General features: G+C 26.0%; 3 protein-coding genes across 8 annotated transcripts in view; all 3 read left to right on the top strand.

Annotated features, from left to right (window-relative positions):
- Positions 1–257: 257 nt before the first annotated feature.
- On the top strand, positions 258–8,575 carry LOC112598511 (thiamin pyrophosphokinase 1). Of its 5 annotated transcripts, none has more exons than XM_025345010.1 (5): positions 258–276; positions 4,753–4,899; positions 4,967–5,197; positions 5,270–5,563; positions 8,278–8,575. In XM_025345010.1, the coding sequence occupies exons 2-5, from the start codon at positions 4,764–4,766 to the stop codon at positions 8,406–8,408; spliced, it is 792 nt and encodes a 263-aa protein (XP_025200795.1). In that variant the 5' UTR covers positions 258–276; positions 4,753–4,763; the 3' UTR covers positions 8,409–8,575. The 5 variants fall into 5 exon arrangements, with proteins under 5 accessions (XP_025200795.1, XP_025200790.1, XP_025200793.1 ...); XM_025345005.1 differs by lacking the exon at positions 258–276 and adding an exon at positions 4,080–4,592; XM_025345008.1 differs by lacking the exon at positions 258–276 and adding an exon at positions 4,082–4,525.
- Positions 8,576–10,698: 2,123 nt separating this feature from the next.
- On the top strand, positions 10,699–14,113 carry LOC112598475 (talin-1-like). The gene is made up of 2 exons (XM_025344949.1): positions 10,699–13,777; positions 13,844–14,113. The coding sequence occupies exons 1-2, from the start codon at positions 11,065–11,067 to the stop codon at positions 14,068–14,070; spliced, it is 2,940 nt and encodes a 979-aa protein (XP_025200734.1). The 5' UTR covers positions 10,699–11,064; the 3' UTR covers positions 14,071–14,113.
- A 1,902-nt stretch (positions 14,114–16,015) lies between these two features.
- Positions 16,016–18,793, top strand: part of LOC112598401 (histone-lysine N-methyltransferase setd3) — a 34,315-nt gene continuing 31,537 nt past the window's right edge. Inside the window, exons 1-5 of one of the 2 annotated variants that reach the window (XM_025344839.1) lie at positions 16,016–16,388; positions 16,464–16,787; positions 16,853–17,050; positions 17,333–17,397; positions 18,338–18,396. In XM_025344839.1, coding sequence (XP_025200624.1) covers positions 16,274–16,388; positions 16,464–16,787; positions 16,853–17,050; positions 17,333–17,397; positions 18,338–18,396 — 761 coding nt within the window. In that variant the 5' untranslated portion in view covers positions 16,016–16,273. The remainder of the gene's footprint in view (positions 16,389–16,463; positions 16,788–16,852; positions 17,051–17,332; positions 17,398–18,337; positions 18,397–18,793) is intronic. The other variant, XM_025344838.1, reaches the window with a different exon arrangement.

Below are 18,793 nucleotides of genomic sequence, written 5' to 3'. Positions count from 1 at the left end.
ACACAAATATAATTATTAAATAATATATATAAATAAATATGATTAAAAAATATTCAAATTATCAAATATTAATAATTAGATTCGGTGTTCAACATCCTGTATAAAGTACAATTTATTAAATAAATACCCATTAGATCTATGTACAATTATTGAACGAACAAAAATGACTTTATTTTCATACTCAATAACTAATAAATTTCAGCCAGTCGTCAGTAGATCCAGTGAAGGTAACATAAGTTAGATGTCAAATATTTTGTCAGAACGTCTGAAGTAAAGGTATATTTTTATTTATTATTTTAAATATAAATAAAATCGACGGTTATCCTTATGAAATTTTGATCTATGAATCATGATATTTAAAATTATGTGTATTGTTTATAGCAGCCCACTAAATTCTCAATTAGTACGGGTAATCAAAATTTAAAAAAAGTAAAAAACAATGAACATTTGAAGATTTCTAATCATAGTATGTCCGACAATTCAAGTCAACTCAGTCAAGTATTTAAAAATTTATGAATTAGTGACGATGAAATTTAATTATAATACGTATTAATAATGACACTCAAGTTTCCACTTATATAATAATATATTGTGTACCTACCTAATATTATTCATATTCATTTAATATGTATACCACGATTTTTTTAGTTGTGCGCAGTTTTCAATTTCCCAAGTTTCTCTGTAATATATTATTATATATTAAATTAAATATATATATATATTAAATTTTTGTTAAATGAAGCAACTTGCTATATTTTGATGTAGACCCATGTGGTCTATGTGGCTCATGTAAGTTCTGAATTATTTAATAATAATTGAGATATAATTTTACAAAAAAATTGACTATTTTTTTGTTTGTATATTAGGTATAATATTACGTACCAAACATAATGAAAATTTATATCGTTTTTTTCTTGTTTTTGTTTTAGTCATGTTACTTAATTTATAATAATCTAGATTTTAATTATTGTCACATTTTTGATAGTAAATGTAGCAATAATAAGAATCTTGCGAAATTGTTTTCATTATTTTATTTAGAATAACTATATATTATAATATATTTATACTTAGTTAATTATTTTATATTTTTATTTCTAACTATAAAATAAAACCTCATAATTATCGAAAATATTTAACTTGTTTACTATAAATAAATGTCCATAAAAATAATAAATAATTCCAATGAATTAAAAACATTTATTTTTACCCATTCTAAACATCTGAATAGCGGATACTCTCAGTCACCGAAATTTTGTCCGTTATTTGGAGGTATCTATTATTCAGAGGAGATACATTTTTGAAAATTATTATTAAATACATATTATTTAAATTATATTTTTACAGTCAACAATTACATATTTATTTAATTAAGTACAAGTATTTTAAAAATTATTTTTGTGAGAAAAAAATCGGTGAGCTTTGTCTGTTCATAATTACACCGTCTCTGTGCAATCTCAATAGTAATGTACTAATATCATTCGTTAATGTTACAGCAATAGTGAAAATAGTACCTACTGCTTTTTACCTCTATTGATGAAATAAAATGACACGTTCTTTACAGTAAACAAAGCGTCCGGTAAATTTGTTATTTCACTAACTGGCATGCTTTGTTACTCATGTCTCATGAAGTCATGACTGTTTCACCGATAACCAACTTTGTCGTAAATTTATCGTTCCTTAACGAGTTTGTTGTCGTAATTACATTATCACGAAAGTACATATGAATGTGAATATGTATTTTTTTCAGATAAAGATAACAATTATGTCTGCTATTTGGAAGTTTTCCCATAGAAAAGTAGTGAAAATGTCTCCGTTCCCAAAAAAGCGTCCACTATTGGTAGGTGTTCGTTAGAGGTTTCAATACATATGATTTTTAGAATATTTTATCAGTAATCTATGTTATGTAATAACGCGTGTCGCATACTATGAAAAATAACATTTATTTTTTATTTACATTTTAAAGTACCAATATACCGCATACGGCATACCTAGGTAAATATTTATTAATATAGGAAATAGGAATACAAAATACCTATCTAAGAATATGTATAGTTTGACGATTGAATAAATAGAAATAACCTTGAATTTAATGAATATGTGAATATATGTTTTAAGATATAAAAATAACTGTTGTTTCATATTTGATCTTATAATTTATCATTTTGGTAATAACTTATAATTATTACTGTTTATAATTTATATTTTAGATTCTGAGAGGAACGATTAATGCATTGATTTTACAATAATAAGAGGATTTTTTTAATTAATTTTTTTTTATATGTTTTACTCAAGAAAATGCTTTGATTTTAAACTCTAAGTGTAATTTACTGGTTTCTGGTAGTAAATTGGATCTAGATTCTAGTTGTTACTTTGATGGATCAAAATTAAAAATTTTAAGTTCCTTAAAACTAACCGCAATAAACAAAAAAAAAAAAAAAAATTTTTCATGCAATATTTAAAATTAATTGCGTTTATTTTTATTGTAACTTAAATTAAATATCTGTAAGAATAAGAACTTAAAATTTTCTCTGAATTTTTTATAAGCATTTAAAAGACCAGAAATATACTTTTCCAAATGCTATTTTAATTTTTATGAGCTAGTTATAGACACGTGATATTTTCGATTATTTTTAATTTTTAAATTGTAGTTTAAAATTAATAAAATGTTCAATTTTTACATTTCGGGTTATTGAATATTTAATATAAAGTTTCTCATAAATAGCTCATACTGAAACAAAAAAAATCTAAATCAACTATTATTAAACATTGCTTAACCTCAGACTCTAAAGTATCAACTAAGACCACTACTTCGATCCAAAATCTCTTTAAAGAACAAAACACTAATTTACAAATAAATATTACATTCCGCAATGACGTACAGCATCCAACACTGGGGAACCTCGAAAAATTCAAACCTAACTAAACTTTAAATTTTTCAATCAATAATTACTCAAGTCCACTCTATTACTTTCTGTCCTCTGATATGTCAGTAATTGTACTCTACATCATGACTTTAACATATCAACAATATTTACACTTGCTTTCTATTACTATTCACTATACATATTGTCTATATTATTACTATAATACATTTCATTAAAATTCCTTTAACTACGAAAACTATTTTATATCCAAACTCTCTTCTCATACTTGATAGCAGCCCTCTCCGCTGTCTCAAACATAAATAGCCACATGATCTATTAAATAATCTATAATAACTTACTTTCTCTAAGTTCATAAACTGGAAGTAGTGTTGATATTATATGTTCCGTTCCCTCGTTTTTCCAAATCTTGTACAAACATTAATTTATTTATAAAATGTATGAATTATGTATACAAATTGTAAATATGTAAAAATAATATTAAAAACAAAATACGTAGATATGTTTCCGAATATACAACTAGTAATTGGTTGGATGCGATATCCGCATACTATTATGTTTGTTTACAAGTGAAACTTTATCAGCTTTCAATCTATGTGAAGTTAACTAAGGGTCTAATAATGAAAGAGGTATCTACGTTTTCCCATTTTTAAATTTCACTCCGAGCTTTTAATACACTAAATATACTTTATAATTTATATATATAGACGGTTATAATATAACTTTAACTATATGTATAAACGATTAAGTATAAAACGTTACAGGTAGAGTGAATTTATTTTAAATCCGTCTTTCATTATTTATTTTCTTAATGTTCTATATAATTGACAAGTGCATGTTATTTAAATACCATTAAATAGGGGCAGATAGTCAATTTTTTTGTTATTAAGAAAATATAAGAACAAATTCTCAGTACTTTTCTTCAAAATTGGAATAAGCAAAAAAAAAAAAATAGGCAAAGACTGGTATTTTTACGTATAGTAAACCAGTTATGGTCATGCAAAAACGATTAACCGTAGTCTAAAAATACTTTAAATTTTTACCAAATGGTAAATATTTATATTGGCATTTTCTATATTCCCCGATAATGTTTGACGCGTGATGTATACCTACGATTGCAGAAATAATTATGTTATAACACTTACAAAATTGTATAGCAGTAATATTCAAATCTTGCGCGCAACTGACGTCATGGCGATCATCGAATGACAACTGACATGTGTTCTCGCTGAAAGGCATTTTCTTATTTCGAAGTACAGCAACAGCCAGTGAAGTGTTGTACATACTACATTGCTACCACGATTTTAGATACACGGAATATTTTAAATCATAACTACTACACTGAACATATAGATAGTATTTTCATGTATATGTATTCGCTTATTATCTAAGACTGTATAACCGTTTGGCTTATCAGTTATTTTATTATTATATGAAAATAAATAACAATATAAATATTAAATTACAATAATTGCTCCGATTTGGAAGACCATTAATAAATTAAAAAGAATTCGAACAAAGATGGTCGATAGAAGTGGCAGTGGCCGTTTACGACTGGTTATATGTGGTGCATGTCAGATGAAACAGTAGTATTATTTAATGTATGGTCGTGCGCCACCGTCATTTGTTCTAAAATCTTGCTCGTAAGTCATATGAAAACCTCGCGTGCTATTGCCATTAACTGGCTAACAAAAATTTGTTATTTACGAGGTTAGTGTTCGTTCAATGTATAGTTTTGTATTCGGTAGTTTGTAATTTTATCTTTTGCATTATTATTCGGACGTAGTGACAGTGATAAGTATTTTAGTAGTGATTGGTACTTCTTAGTAAAGAGGTCAGATTACCTGTCGGTGGATGGATTATTTTGCAGATCCGTTGGCTATGATCTCCGATTCTCCAAAGTCTCGAGACTGGTGGCCAGATCTAGAAGACTTACGACTTTCGAGTACTGCTGTGGTTGTTCTAAATACGAGCATTGAGAATCCACCAAAGCTGGTGCGGCATCTATGGAATAACTGTGAGCATTTTGTCACCACAATCATGTCCAATAATTAACTAAATTTTGTATTCATCTTTATTTCCAGCCTGGCTCCGAGTAACTGTTGATGGCGGCACCAACCAATGGCATAGTTTTGTCAAACAAAATTCATTTGATGACTTAAAATTCCCCGACCTCATAACTGGTGATCTGGATTCGGCCAACCCTGCTGTCGTTGAACAGTTTGTATCTATGGGTTCAAAAATCATTCCCACACCCAGTCAGGATGAGACAGACTTTACCAAAGCACTTAAGGAGGTTAAGAAATATTCATCAAGTAATTATACATATGCTTATGAGGTACTTGAAAAAGTACTCACATAATGATAAAAGTTGATTTTTTTTCTAGAAAATTGTAAATCAATAGATTCTATTATTGTTATGGTAAACATGTGTCATAGGGTCGATCATTTCTTGTCAAATTTAAACACTTTGTACAAGTCTAAGACCCAAGACCTTTATTTCGATGAAGACATATACCTTCTGGGAAGAAATTCATTGACCTGGTTGCTCCAGGCCGGTACACATCGTATTCATGTTCCTCAGGCCCTAAGGTTTCACCCAGAAAACAATTATGTAGGCTTTTTTCCAATGGGTTCAGCATGCAATGAATGTACAACTACAGGACTTAAATGGAATTTAAGTAAGTCTTGTTGTCTTTTTTAGCTACATAATATGCATTATTAAATCATTTCCAGTCTTTATTATTCAAATATTGGTAGGTTTATGTATATTTGATTTATTTTAGAGTAATGATTTGATTTACCACCTATATCAAACAATTTGTTTATATGTATTTTACATTATTTAATAGTTTATTTACTTTTTATTTAGCTATTATCAATTATCCTGTACTTTTTTTTTGAAAATAAAATTAATGGTAGTATAATAATCAATATTATGTAGTAGTGTAGTGGATTACATTTTTATATCTTATAATCTTATTAATTTTGTTTGGTTGGTAACTATTATTCCTTTTTTTATTTCAAATATTTGACTGAATGTACTGTTTAATTAATGCATTCAATTTTTTGAAATTGTATTAAAAATGTATATTTTTTAATTATTTATCTATCATCTGATTATCTATATTATATCGTTAAGACAATTTTACATTCACGGATATTCACTTTTTTATTGATAGTTTAATTTTTTTTGATACCAGTAAAAATATTAATATCTATGGATCTAAAACCATTTGATCACTATTATATAAACATATTCATAAATACAAAAGAAAGTTTTAACTATAAAAATTCTACATTTTGTAAAAAGTCTACGATTTTTGATTATTTTGTAATATATACATAAATAGATATTTTTATGTCTTTTATTCATTTTTTTTTTTCATATAGAATTATCTAGATATTTAACAATTTAATAATATTTAATGGATTTTGATTGAATAATGTTTAAAAAAAATCGAAAAATTTGAATGTTTAATTCTTAATAGGGTTTTAAATTTATGATTAAAACTTTTACTTATTCTATTTGCTCTAATATAAAGTTTTGCTCTATACTTTAAAGTGTTATGTGCAATTTTTAAATGAGGAAAAAGTAAAATAATTAGACTATAACTTTTTTCACACTTTAACAGTTGCTTTTTAAAATAATATTGATTATATACAACTAATACAAAACCAAAACCCTTAAACTTAAGAAAATATTGATTTGAATTTATTAAGTAACCTAAAACATAAAAATTATACTTGTTTTGTGTAGGTATAAATTGAAATAAAAGTTAAAATTCCTTAAATATTAAAATTTATTCTCAATTTGTATAAGTTATGGAATAATAAACAATTTTTGAGTGTAATCACTTAATATAAAATATACTGGAGAAACAAGTTTAGTGACATTATTTATAATAATAAAAAATATTTTTTTCAATTTTATAAGATTTTTTTTATTAATTATTCAATAAAATTTTCAGGAAAAAGGGCGGCTGTCTTCACTATTTTATAAAAGTAATTAGCGCATTAATTGATTTAATAATATTTTGTGAAATAATGTATAATTGTGTAGCCTAACGTATACAAATAAAGTATATTTCAAAATCCAAATTGACTATTTAAAAAATTTAATTTAAACATAGTGACTTAAATTTATAATTTTTATTATTATTCCTTTCACAGGATCAAATCTAATATGATTATATTTTACACTAAAGCTATACTGGTTCAAGAATTTATAATTTCTTAGTAAATCCATTAAACTATATTATTTTATTATTTTATTTTTCTTTTTTTATGATAACTAGGCCCGGATTAAGACTTATGATGCTTGTAGGTTATGAAAATGTTGATGCCTTTATTTTACTACCCTACCTTATACATTTTTCAATCAATATACAAACACCTAATTATTCAACTTAAATAGATAGTTAAATAGTTTTTACTTATTAAACAGATATACATAAAAAGTAATATAATACAAATTAAATTAAATTTTAATGGTTTATTTTGTTTTAAAATTAATAAAATGCATTTAAATTAAACAACAGTACAACAACTTAATGATTTTAAGTTTGGATACAATTCAATTAATCAATACTATAAACTCTTTTACTTAATTAAAAAAAAATAGCATTTAATATTGTATATCAAACAAGATATCGATGCTGTTTCTAAGTTTGTGATCAATCGTGGATCTATAGGTTGTACACAATACATTGTTTTTAATTGAATCCTGATCTGATAATAAACTTTGTATAGCTTTATATATGTATCAAAAAGTTATACAATTATAAGTTGTAATAAATAGTAATTCTAGTTTGATGAAATACGAATAATAATTATTTTTTATGAAGAAGAAAGATGGGTTTTTTTTAATATTTTATGTTGATAGCTTTTTTTTAATGTTTGTCTATTTTAACATTACCGTGAACACAAAAATGAGACCTGTTGGTTATGCATCTAGCTGTAGTTTTTTGATAATGGTTATCAAATCTTACCACACAAAAATATTAATTCTCAATACTTTAAGGAATTAAAATGATTAAGAACGAGACTATTGGTAATGTGTGGTCTAGCTAGTGGCCAGCTTATCAGTGCTTATTGTTTCATGTCCCCGATTACAACATGTAATGGTAGGTAAGCCACAATGTATCCATGTAAAATGTCAATGGTTATAACATTGGATATGAACAATGAGCCGCTGAGGCTAGGTCTTATTTTTTGTGTCAGCGACTATGTAGGTATAATTTATGAAAGTGCTCTGTATTAACAACAATGGTTGCTTTTATTTGGAAATGCTTCAAAGCTCATATGACTTATTTTTAATTGTACTGTCTGTGAATGAACTATGTTTGCTATACAATTTTTTTTTATAAAGATTAAGATTTGCTGTTTATTTTAGATGGAAAACTTATGGAAATGGGAGGACTTACCAGTAGTAGTAATACATTCAATGGAGAACCAATTGTCACAATCACCAACAGTTCTTCATTATTATGGACAATGACTATGGGTTATGAAGAAAGTTTCTAAACCAAGAAGAATATTGTTAGATTGGTATATTTTATTCCAAATTAAAATTCCATCCTTATCGCCTGGCCACTTGTTATTTACTCGCACAAGAATAATTGTTTATTTTATCATCTGCACTGTCTCTATGACTGTAATAAAATTTAGTATATATTTGAACCAATGTGTCTGTGCACTTAAATGTTAATAAAGTAATATTATAAAAGTTTATTATTATGTTTTTAGAATATATTTATTGTTAGTTGGACCCTCGAAGGTTGTTATATTTGAAATAGTTAATTTAATAATGTATTTAATTGTTTTTTCAGTCAAATATATTTATACATACATATATATAATATTGTGATGATGTTTAATTGTTATTGTAAGCATATAATAAGTTGTACGTGTTAAGATAGATAATCAGTCAGTAATTCAACACAATATAATATTAAATTAATTTTTAATTAATCTCAAAAATTGGAAATTAATACTCTAATTTGACCCTATTTCATATGTATGTTTTCATTTAAATGTAGTGTCTTGTGTCACCTTTTAAATTAATACTACAATTATATTCTCATTAAATTTATAATTCAATATTTAAATATTTTAATTAAATCATTTTGCAAATCTATTGTATAAAAATTATTCAAAGAGATATGAAAAGTTAAAAATCACAAATAGTTTCATAAAATAATCACATTGAAGTTATAAAATTCATATACCTAATGTTAAATTGTACTTATTTAATTATATTTTTAAAATCTCATTAGAAATTATATTTTTTTATTGTTGAGGCCATAATGTAATCTAAATTATTGGAATATAGAATTATGTTATTTTTTTATATTTAAAGTACTTTGAGAATAATTTATGTAATTCCAACATGTTTATGAACCTCATGCTACATCAATAAATTATTGTTGTGTCATATGTTTGTAATTTTAATCCTTTAGTATAAAGAAAGCTGAAGTTTTTAGTTCAAACACTAAAAACTGATTTTACTCATGCTATAAAAATATAAATCTATGTTAATATTGTAAAAAAAAAAAAATAAATATTTTATTACTATAATATTGTTCTGTGAATGGAATAATTATGTAACAAGCTCCTTTTGATCAGACATACAGTAATACCCATATTAAATTTAACACTAAGTAATTATTAGATTATAATTGAAAAGTATAAATTTATCTACGAATTTAAACTAGTTTCAATAATATTGTGGCTTTACTTATTTATTTAATGTATCCAATTATAGATCTATAATGGATTTAATATTTTAATCTATTACATGTTACTTTCTTATATATACTACATTTCAGTAGCATTAAAAAGGAAAATTATCCACAAATGTTGTGTAATGTTTGTTATTTTATACAATGATACTTTTTCTTATCAAGTGTCTATAATTAATCAATTTAAAGAATTTAAATAATTACTATACACAATTACTTTTTTAATTATTAATATTAAACAAAAATGTTCATTGTTGGATAGTGATTCGAGTATATATATTTTTTTTAATAAAATACAGTTATGAAAATAATTATTAATGATTCCTATTACAATAATTAATCATTACCTACAATCAATTAAAATGTACAATATTGTTATCTATAATTTAAAATTTAAATAAATATATCTAAAGAAAAGAAAATGAAACTGATAACGGAATTCAAACAAATATACATTAAATTATTTCTGGGAACTGTATAACTTAAGTATTTAATTGTTTTTATTACATACTACTATCAAGATAATTGTTTATGATTATCCTTAAAATTATTTCATAGACTTGTTTTGTTATTTATATCAGTAGATTTCGGTTTTTAAAGTTCTTGATAATATATAAATGATTAAAAAAGCTTAAAAATAATATTGCTGATGGTTTATAATAGACATTATAGTAATTTCAAGTAATTGACAGGTCAAACATTGATTTTTGAAATTTAACTGAACTTTAATATTTTTTAATACAGTCAATCCGATCTGAATTCTTATATTTCTTACAGAACTAAACTTAAGATAATTTTTAGTCAGTAAAATTCAAAAATTAAATTGTTTATGTTTTAATAGTACCTAATCATAACGCTTAAAACTACTTTGTAAATTGTAATAAACAATAGTGAAAAAAGTGATTACTGATTAGTGATTAGTGACCTATCGCCTGTTGGTTTTGATTATGTGATATAATATTTTCAAGTTGGATTGATTAATTCATTAACTACTTTTATTCTTTATACTTTTCAGAAATCATTACAAGATATCAGTATAATTTACAAAAATACAAATACACGATAACGAGCACAACAAAACAGTGATAACAGGTATAACACTGATTGCTGGAAATACATTTTGGTATGTTTTGTATTACCGTCTACAAATAATAATCGGATTAAAATTATTATTTTCACTGAATATTATTCATTATGGATCTACAAGTTAAATTTCATAAAAATACAATTTTTTTAATTAATCGACCAGATTTATTGACCTTAGGAAAATATTCATATTTAATTATCGTATCTACAAAACGAAAAGTAGGTGCACGCATAGCAATGTCCATAAAAGGCAATGTTCACCTGTTGTTTCATTATGTTTGAAACCCACTTTGCGAAAGTGCGTTTTTGTTGAATGTTTAACAGTGGTTTAGTTGTAACCGTCGGTGACAAAAATGGCTATGCTTTCTTTACGTATTCGGTTTGTGGATGATGGGGTGACAAAGACGATACAATTCGATCCGTCTACGCCTGTGTCCGAAGCTTGCTGTCAGATCAGCGGAAAAACTTCATCTGACCATCTGTCGGAATACACATTGTTTCTGGCCGACGAAGATTCCAAAAAAGGCATATACCTTGAACCTGCACGTAATTTTGAGTATTATATACTGCGAAATGGCGATTTACTTGAATATCGTAAGAAAGTGCGTCCACTTAAGGTTAGCACACTTGACGGGACGTTAAAAACTTTGATGATAGACGATACCCAACCCGTTGCCAATCTTATGGCCGTGATTTGTGCTAAACTAGGCATAACTAACCATGATGAGTATAGTTTGGTACGTGAATTTCCCGAAGGCGATGAAAATAATGCGAATGCAGGAAATTCAATTAAACGCGATCATAAGATGGAACATTTGCGCAAAAAATTAAAGACAGATGAAGAAACTAATTGGATTAATCCAGGAGCAAGTTTACGAGAACAGGGCATTGATGAAAAGGAAGGGGTTTTATTAAAACGCAAGTTTTTCTTTTCAGATGGTAACATAGATTTGCATGATCCAATTCAATTAAATTTGTTATATGTTGAAACAAGGGATGCTATTTTAAAAGGTACTCATCCTGTAACTGAAAATCTTGCCATACAGTTAGCTGGTTTACAAACACATATTCAATTTGGTAATCATGATGAAACTAAACATAAACCTCCTTTATTGGACTTAAAAGAATTCCTGCCACAGTCTTATATTAAAAACAAAGGTATTGAAAAGAAAATACTTAATGAACACAAGAAATATACTGATTTACCTGAGCTTAAAGCTAAAGTTTTGTATACAAGAACTGTTCGAGCACTTCCAACATATGGTGTTACATTTTTCTTAGTTAAGGAGGAAATGAAAGGTAAAAATAAACTTGTGCCTAGAATTCTTGGAGTTACTAAAGATTCTGTGTTACGCTTGGATGAACGAAGTAAAGAAATATTACAAAATTGGCCTTTAACTAGTGTTCGACGCTGGGGAGCTTCTCCTCATACATTTACATTAGATTTTGGCGATTATTCTGATCGTTATTATTCTGTCCAAACTACTGAGGCAGAGCAAATACTACAATTAATATCTGGTTATATTGATATTATTTTGAAAAAAAAAGAAGCTAAGGATCATTTTGGAATTGATGCAAATGAACATTCTACAGTGTTGGAAGATACAGTAAGTCCATTAAAAGCAATTGTGATAGAAAGTAATGGTCAAAAGGTTAAAACTGAATCTGTTGCTAAACCTGCTATTCTCAGAGTTCCACAAGAGCCTACATCTTACACAACTGGATATATTTCTGAAGAACAATATACCTCTATTGAAATCACATGCACTGAAGCCATATCAGGTGTTTTAGAAGATCTTGATACCACTATGTCTGAAGGTAATAATTTAGAATTGGAAATTAATGAACAAAAATTTTCTGACTATAGGGAAAATATCTTGAGAACTTCCAAAACATTAGTGGAAAATACCAAATCATTAGTAGCAGGTGTTGGAGTGTCCAAAGAACAATTGGATGATTCTTCTAAAAATGCAGTAACTACAGTATTGAAACTTGTAGAACTTGTGAAGTCTGGTGCAGCTTCATTAGATGACCGTGAAGTTCAAATTAAATTGATTACAGCTGTTAAAGATGTTGCTAGTTCGCTTGGGGAACTGATTAAGGGTTGTTTTGAAACTCCGTCTATGGATGAATTAAAAGATAAAGCAAAAGTGTTGGTAACTAATGTTACTTCTTTATTAAAAACTGTGAAATCTGTAGATGATGAACGCACAAAATATACTAATGTTATGGAATCAACAGTTGAATTGATTGAAAAAGATATGCAAAGAAATCATAACATATCAAATTATGAGACAACGACAGAATCACTTATTCAGTCTGCAAAGTGTATTGATGAAACTACTAAAAATATGTTGGATATTGTCTATAAAGGAAAACCAAATGATGTCAGAAATGCAGTACAAGAAAGTCATAAATCAGTTAACGAGTTGTTAACTGCTTGTCAAGGGAAAAATTTAAACGAAAAAGTGTTGGATGCTGGACGTCAAGTCGCTGAAGAATTTAAAACTTTTTTGTCTACAATTTTAGAAAATTCTAAAAGGCCTAGTACTACTACAAAACGGGTTTTAGAAGAGGTATCGCAACGCCTGTCATCAAAGGTACACTATTTAATTACAATTGTGGAACACATTGAAACAATAGAATATCATTTAATGGATTCAGCAACTTCAATTGATACAGCAGTGAAAAAACTTGATACAATTCAACCCAGACCTTACGAATTCAAAGTTGACGAAACTTGCTGGAAATCTGATGAAGTTATTTTAGAAGCAGTAAAATCAATTGCGGCTGCTACCTGTGCATTAGTCAAAACAGCTTCACTTGCACAACATGAAATTGGAGTTGATGAAGGAGTAGATGGATTAGTGTATGCAGCTAGAATGGTTGCCACAGCAACTCATACCTTAGTAGAATGTGCTCGTGAAATAATTGAAGGTTTATCAAGCGAAGACAAACTTATATCTGCTGCTAATCAAGTGGCTTCTTGCACAACACAACTTTTGGTTGCATGCAAAGTCAAAGCAGATCCAAATAGTGATGCTACAAAGCGCCTTTTAGCTTCAGGTAATAATTTTAAATTAATTATTTTTAATGTATATTTATATAATTATATTAATTTTTTTATTTCAGGTAATGTAGTGAAACGTGCAACTGAAAATGTAGTTCGTGCAGCTCGCCAAGCCATGAAAACAGATGAAATCAAAAATCTTATATTAAATGAAAAAATGGTTGGTGGTATGGCTCAAGAAATAGATGCTAGATCTGATGTGTTAAGAATTGAAAGGGAGTTAGAAGAAGCGAGAAAAAGATTAGTGGTTATCAGACAAGCAAAAAATAAAAGTGTTAATAGTTATTAGTATAATATCACAATTTGTTCAAAATTACCTTAAAAATTATTAATTTATTTACTTGTAACATTATGTAATTACTAAAATTAATACATTCCTTGTGTTAAATGTTAAAACACCTATTAATAGATACAATATTATTTTGATCATATAAATTTGTTTAAAATTATAAAATTTTGTCTACCTGAGGTTATAAAAAGACATTTTATGTAATTGATTATGTTTAATTTTAACATCAGTTCTCTCATTAAGTTAGTATCTAAAAAATAACTTATACAATTAATAAACTTTAATCTGTCCTCTAAATTAATTAATATTAACAAAAGTAAAAATAACATTAAAATAAGTATCTTTTAGAATTACTTTTTTATTTTACAAAGTAAATATAAAGTTCTAAGAAATTAAAAAAATTTGATTTATATTGTTTTTATTATCTATGTTTAATTTTTATTTATTTTATATTAACCATGTAAAATAATAAAATATTTTTAAATTTTTTAAATTTTATTTGTATGATATAATATAATTATACTTAATAATGTAATATTATTGTGATTTATGTGATTATGTATTAATTTCAAAAGATAACTGCATAGTTGATAATTATTAAATTTTAATCTAGCTTCTATGTGCCAAGTATAAACACCAATAATTGGTATATACTTGAATTATTCAAGAGGCAGATTATTTAGCAATTAAGTCTTTTAGCATAAAACTGTATTAAATACATTATATTTTTCTTGTCTACAGAAATCACCTTAGAAAAAATTTCAGGCTAAAAACTATTATTTGTCCAAGTTATATTTTTCATAAATATCCTCAAGTTAACGTATTTAAATGGAATTTGAAGGAGGGAGAAAAGTGACTTAAGAAGCTAAGCTTTTCAAATGTTTATAATAGTGAGTATCAATATTACAGATAAATCTCAGAATGTAATAAATCTAATAGACATCTAGCTGTTAAGATGGTAAAAGGTAAATAGTTTATTAGGTAAGAGTGTTGAGGTCTTGAGAATCACCTCTTGTGCCACACCTCAGATAATTTATATCAAATTATTGTATAATTAGTCATCAGGTGTAAAAATAGTTTAAAGATTCCAGCACTTGGTGAAAATATTATAATATCAGAAGTATTTATCTAAAAATATAAGTATTATTATAATATTTCTATAAGTTATAACAATTTTGGTAAAATTTATAATGTATTATGTATGTAAAAATAATGTGATTTCAGTTAAATAACTAGTGTACTTTTACAATAAATGCAAAGCTATGTTTGTACATTTGTACCATCTAACTGTTTGAAGATAATTAAAATTCAATAAATTAAAAGTGCTTCTAAAAATCTGTATTACACACAAAAAAAGAAAAATCAAACCTCGTTGGAATATTAAAATTTTTTCTTTTTATTGTATATTATTAATGATCAGTTATTTTTATGTATTTGATATTTTTGTAATCTGTATTTGGTTTTTATGAATTTCGACATTTATTTCTGAGCAAATTTATATTTTTGTATATTTTGTGAATACTTCGACAGGACGACTAACGGCACGTCAACCGTGGCAAAAAGCCAAAAAATGAAATGAAATCTGATATTATAATGGATGAAATGGATTTAAATAGATTTCACGAATTCGGCGTTCCTATAATACGGATTTGCGGTGAACACCGCCAACTGAGTAACGACACCGAACCGCTGACTTTTTTAGTCTTTTACTGAATGTAGTAGTATAGATTTTATTCGCTTGGAGCTCTAGTAAACAGATATTCGATTTGAGGTTCCTTATCATAGGTCATATTCATAGATAATGTATTATCTATGCTCATATCTCGTCTATACGATGATAAGGCTCATAATATCACAGATATATATTATTTTTATATAATCTGTGATAATATGATTTAAGTAGATACTCAATATTAAGTATCGTAAAGAGGCATTTTACTCATTACGATGTTAAGGAGTTTACTAGTATAATATTACGCTTAAATTATAGTTTGTAGTTGTATTATAGAACGCCAAGTCATTATTTTATTTACTATTATTTATTGCTTACCTTCATTCTATCGTTCTATTTATTTCGTAGTATTAATTTTTTATTTTTATATACTACATCTTGTTGAATACTATCAACTTAGAATTGTATTGTAAATCTTAAAATTGTATTCTGTATATTAATTATTGACGTTAAATAGTCGCGAATATAGATATGGAAAAGAAAGGCAAGAATACTAGTCAAAAGAAGAATCTTGCCAAAATGCAAACCATGAAATTAAATGATTGCAAAGTAGTGATATTAAAGCTAGTGGATGAATTACTCGATGGTTAAAAAAATTTATTTATTAATTAGGCATATTTCAATAATTGACGTGATGTTAAATTTATATTTTGTTCGTTAGCAACGAGTATGATGTCCAATTCCCCATCAATCAAAGAACAGTGGTCCATACATTTGGTGATTGTCAACTTATTATCCAAGATTAATCAGTTTGAAGCAGAGTTTGATTTGAAACCCTTGTCTCAGAGAAATGATCAATCCATTGAGAAGTTGACTAAATGGGCCACAAAAAACGGTGCTATTCTTAATGGAGTAGAAATTCATAAATTCGAAAATTATGCTTATGGTATGAAAGCTACTAAAAATATTGCTGTTGGTGATAAACTTGTGACCGTACCAAGAGCTTTGATGATGACTGAAGAAAATATACCATCATCTCCACTTTGTAAGTGTGGTGAATTTTATAATGATTGTATTTAATCACACAACTTTTTATATTTATAAATTTAGGGAAATTACACTCACAAGACATGATGCTGCGTAATATGCCTAATGTGGCTCTGGCAATATTCATTTTGGTTGAATCTTTGCGAAAAGATAAGAAAAGTTTTTGGCATTCATATTTAACTACATTGCCAGTAACATATTCAACGCCAGTATATTTTGATGTAGCTGATCTAGAAGCTTTGAAAGGATCGCCTGCATTTGGTATTATATATAGTTTTAATAAATTTTGGATTGCTTAAATACATATAATACATAATCTATAGTATATTATGATTTCTGCTTTAAACATATGAGTATAAATAACTAAAATTTATTTGAGAATTTCCATTTATCTCAGTCAATTTCATATTTATTTTTATCATTATAGTTTCAGTCATTTATCATATTGCTCCAGATCTGTATATTTGTATATTGGTAGATTAAGTTTTACATAATATGTTTTTTGATTAGCATTTAGTTATTAACATATTTTTATGAATGTAGAAGCAGCATTGAAACTTAATAGAAATATAGCTCGACAATATGCATACTTCAAAAAATTGTTTCAGGTAATTATGGTTTATTATTATTATTATTATTATTATTAACTTAAATCGTGTATGATTTATTGATTTTTTTTATTCAATATGTAGATAAATACATATGTTTTAGGATGTTCAAAGATGTTTTTAAAAATTGAAAAAATTAACTTTACTTTCTTTTCAATAGAGACACAAATTCAAATCCTATTACTTTACACCTACAATTTTATTTTCCATTGCATAAAATTATTATTTTGATATAAATTTTTATAACAATATAAAATAAAATAAAATTTTAAGGGACTGCAAAGTGCAAGTACAGTGTATCTCCTAATAATATTATGTTTAATAATATAGAATAATAATTTTAAAGTTTAATTTATTTAAAGCTTATGAATGGTTTCAATAGTTAACTTGATTGTCATACAAAAAATAAATAGTTATAACTTCATGTTTATTAGTTTGAAGTTAATATCAAAAGAAAATAGTCATTTCTCTGTCTTATGAAAATTATATTATTGAAAATCAGTCTTAAGAACATAGAAAATTGAAAAATTATGATTTATCTGATATTAATTGAACCAACTAAAAGTACTGCAAGTTGAGTTATCAGTTAATGACAAAGTCATGCCCTGTAAAAAATATTAATTTTACTTAATAAGTTATGTTTCATTTTTTGGTGAATATAGTCATAATTAAATTAATCCAAGAAAATATTTTTATTTAATTGTATATTATTAAGAAAATTAAAATTTCAAACTTTGTTAAAAATCCACAAAAAAAAAAAAAAAAAAAAATAAGAATAAATAATTAAACTTTAAATTTTTGTTTGGCTCCTGAAAAGTTTTAAAAATTAAGTTGTCTGACTTTCTTTGTAATGCTAACTGTAGTTTGTTTGATAAGTTGGGGGATGTAAACATAAATGTACTATTTTGAATTAATTATAATTTTATATTTATATTTTCAGCTGTCCAGTGATCCAGCTAGTGTAATATTAAAAGATACGTTTACTTATGAGTATTATAGGTAAGTTGAATGTATTTTGAGTTTTAATTTATTTGTGAGTGTTTCTAAAATCTAAAAATGAAGTAAAAGTATAATCGCTTACAACTTTGAACAAAAATCACTGTTTCTGAGTTTTTAGATTTTCATTATTTTATGTTAATCCTTTTATTTCTATTAAATTGTATTGTTAGAAAATCTCAAAGTTTAATAATATTCGTTATAAATATATTTTTTGACACATTATGTTTAGTGTAAATTTAATTTTAAAAATCTAACAAGAGAAATATTATGAATACTCTTATTAATATAATTTGGTTGAAATACTTTTTATATTAATATTTGAACTTATTGTCTTATAAATATTGAAGAATACAATTCTCCTCAGTTAGACTGTTATGTGATTTATTGAACATTGGAC

This window comes from Melanaphis sacchari, unplaced genomic scaffold (assembly GCF_002803265.2).
Source record: "Melanaphis sacchari strain LSU unplaced genomic scaffold, SCAv2.0 Contig48_pilon_pilon, whole genome shotgun sequence".
In the NCBI taxonomy this organism is placed as follows: domain Eukaryota; kingdom Metazoa; phylum Arthropoda; class Insecta; order Hemiptera; family Aphididae; genus Melanaphis; species Melanaphis sacchari.
The sequence above is the reverse complement of the archived record's forward strand: the minus strand, read 5'-3'. Positions and strand labels throughout refer to the sequence as shown.

Coding starts and splice junctions, on each gene's coding strand:
- LOC112598511 (XM_025345005.1), top strand. CDS start 4,445: ATGTGGTGCATGTCAGATGAAACAGTAGTATTATTTAATGTATGGTCG. Junction 4,900..4,966: donor GCGGCATCTATGGAATAACT/GTGAGCATTTTG, acceptor CTTTATTTCCAG/CCTGGCTCCGAGTAACTGTT. Junction 5,198..5,269: donor GGTTAAGAAATATTCATCAA/GTAATTATACAT, acceptor TTTTTTTTCTAG/AAAATTGTAAATCAATAGAT.
- LOC112598475 (XM_025344949.1), top strand. CDS start 11,065: ATGGCTATGCTTTCTTTACGTATTCGGTTTGTGGATGATGGGGTGACA. Junction 13,778..13,843: donor AAAGCGCCTTTTAGCTTCAG/GTAATAATTTTA, acceptor TTTTTATTTCAG/GTAATGTAGTGAAACGTGCA.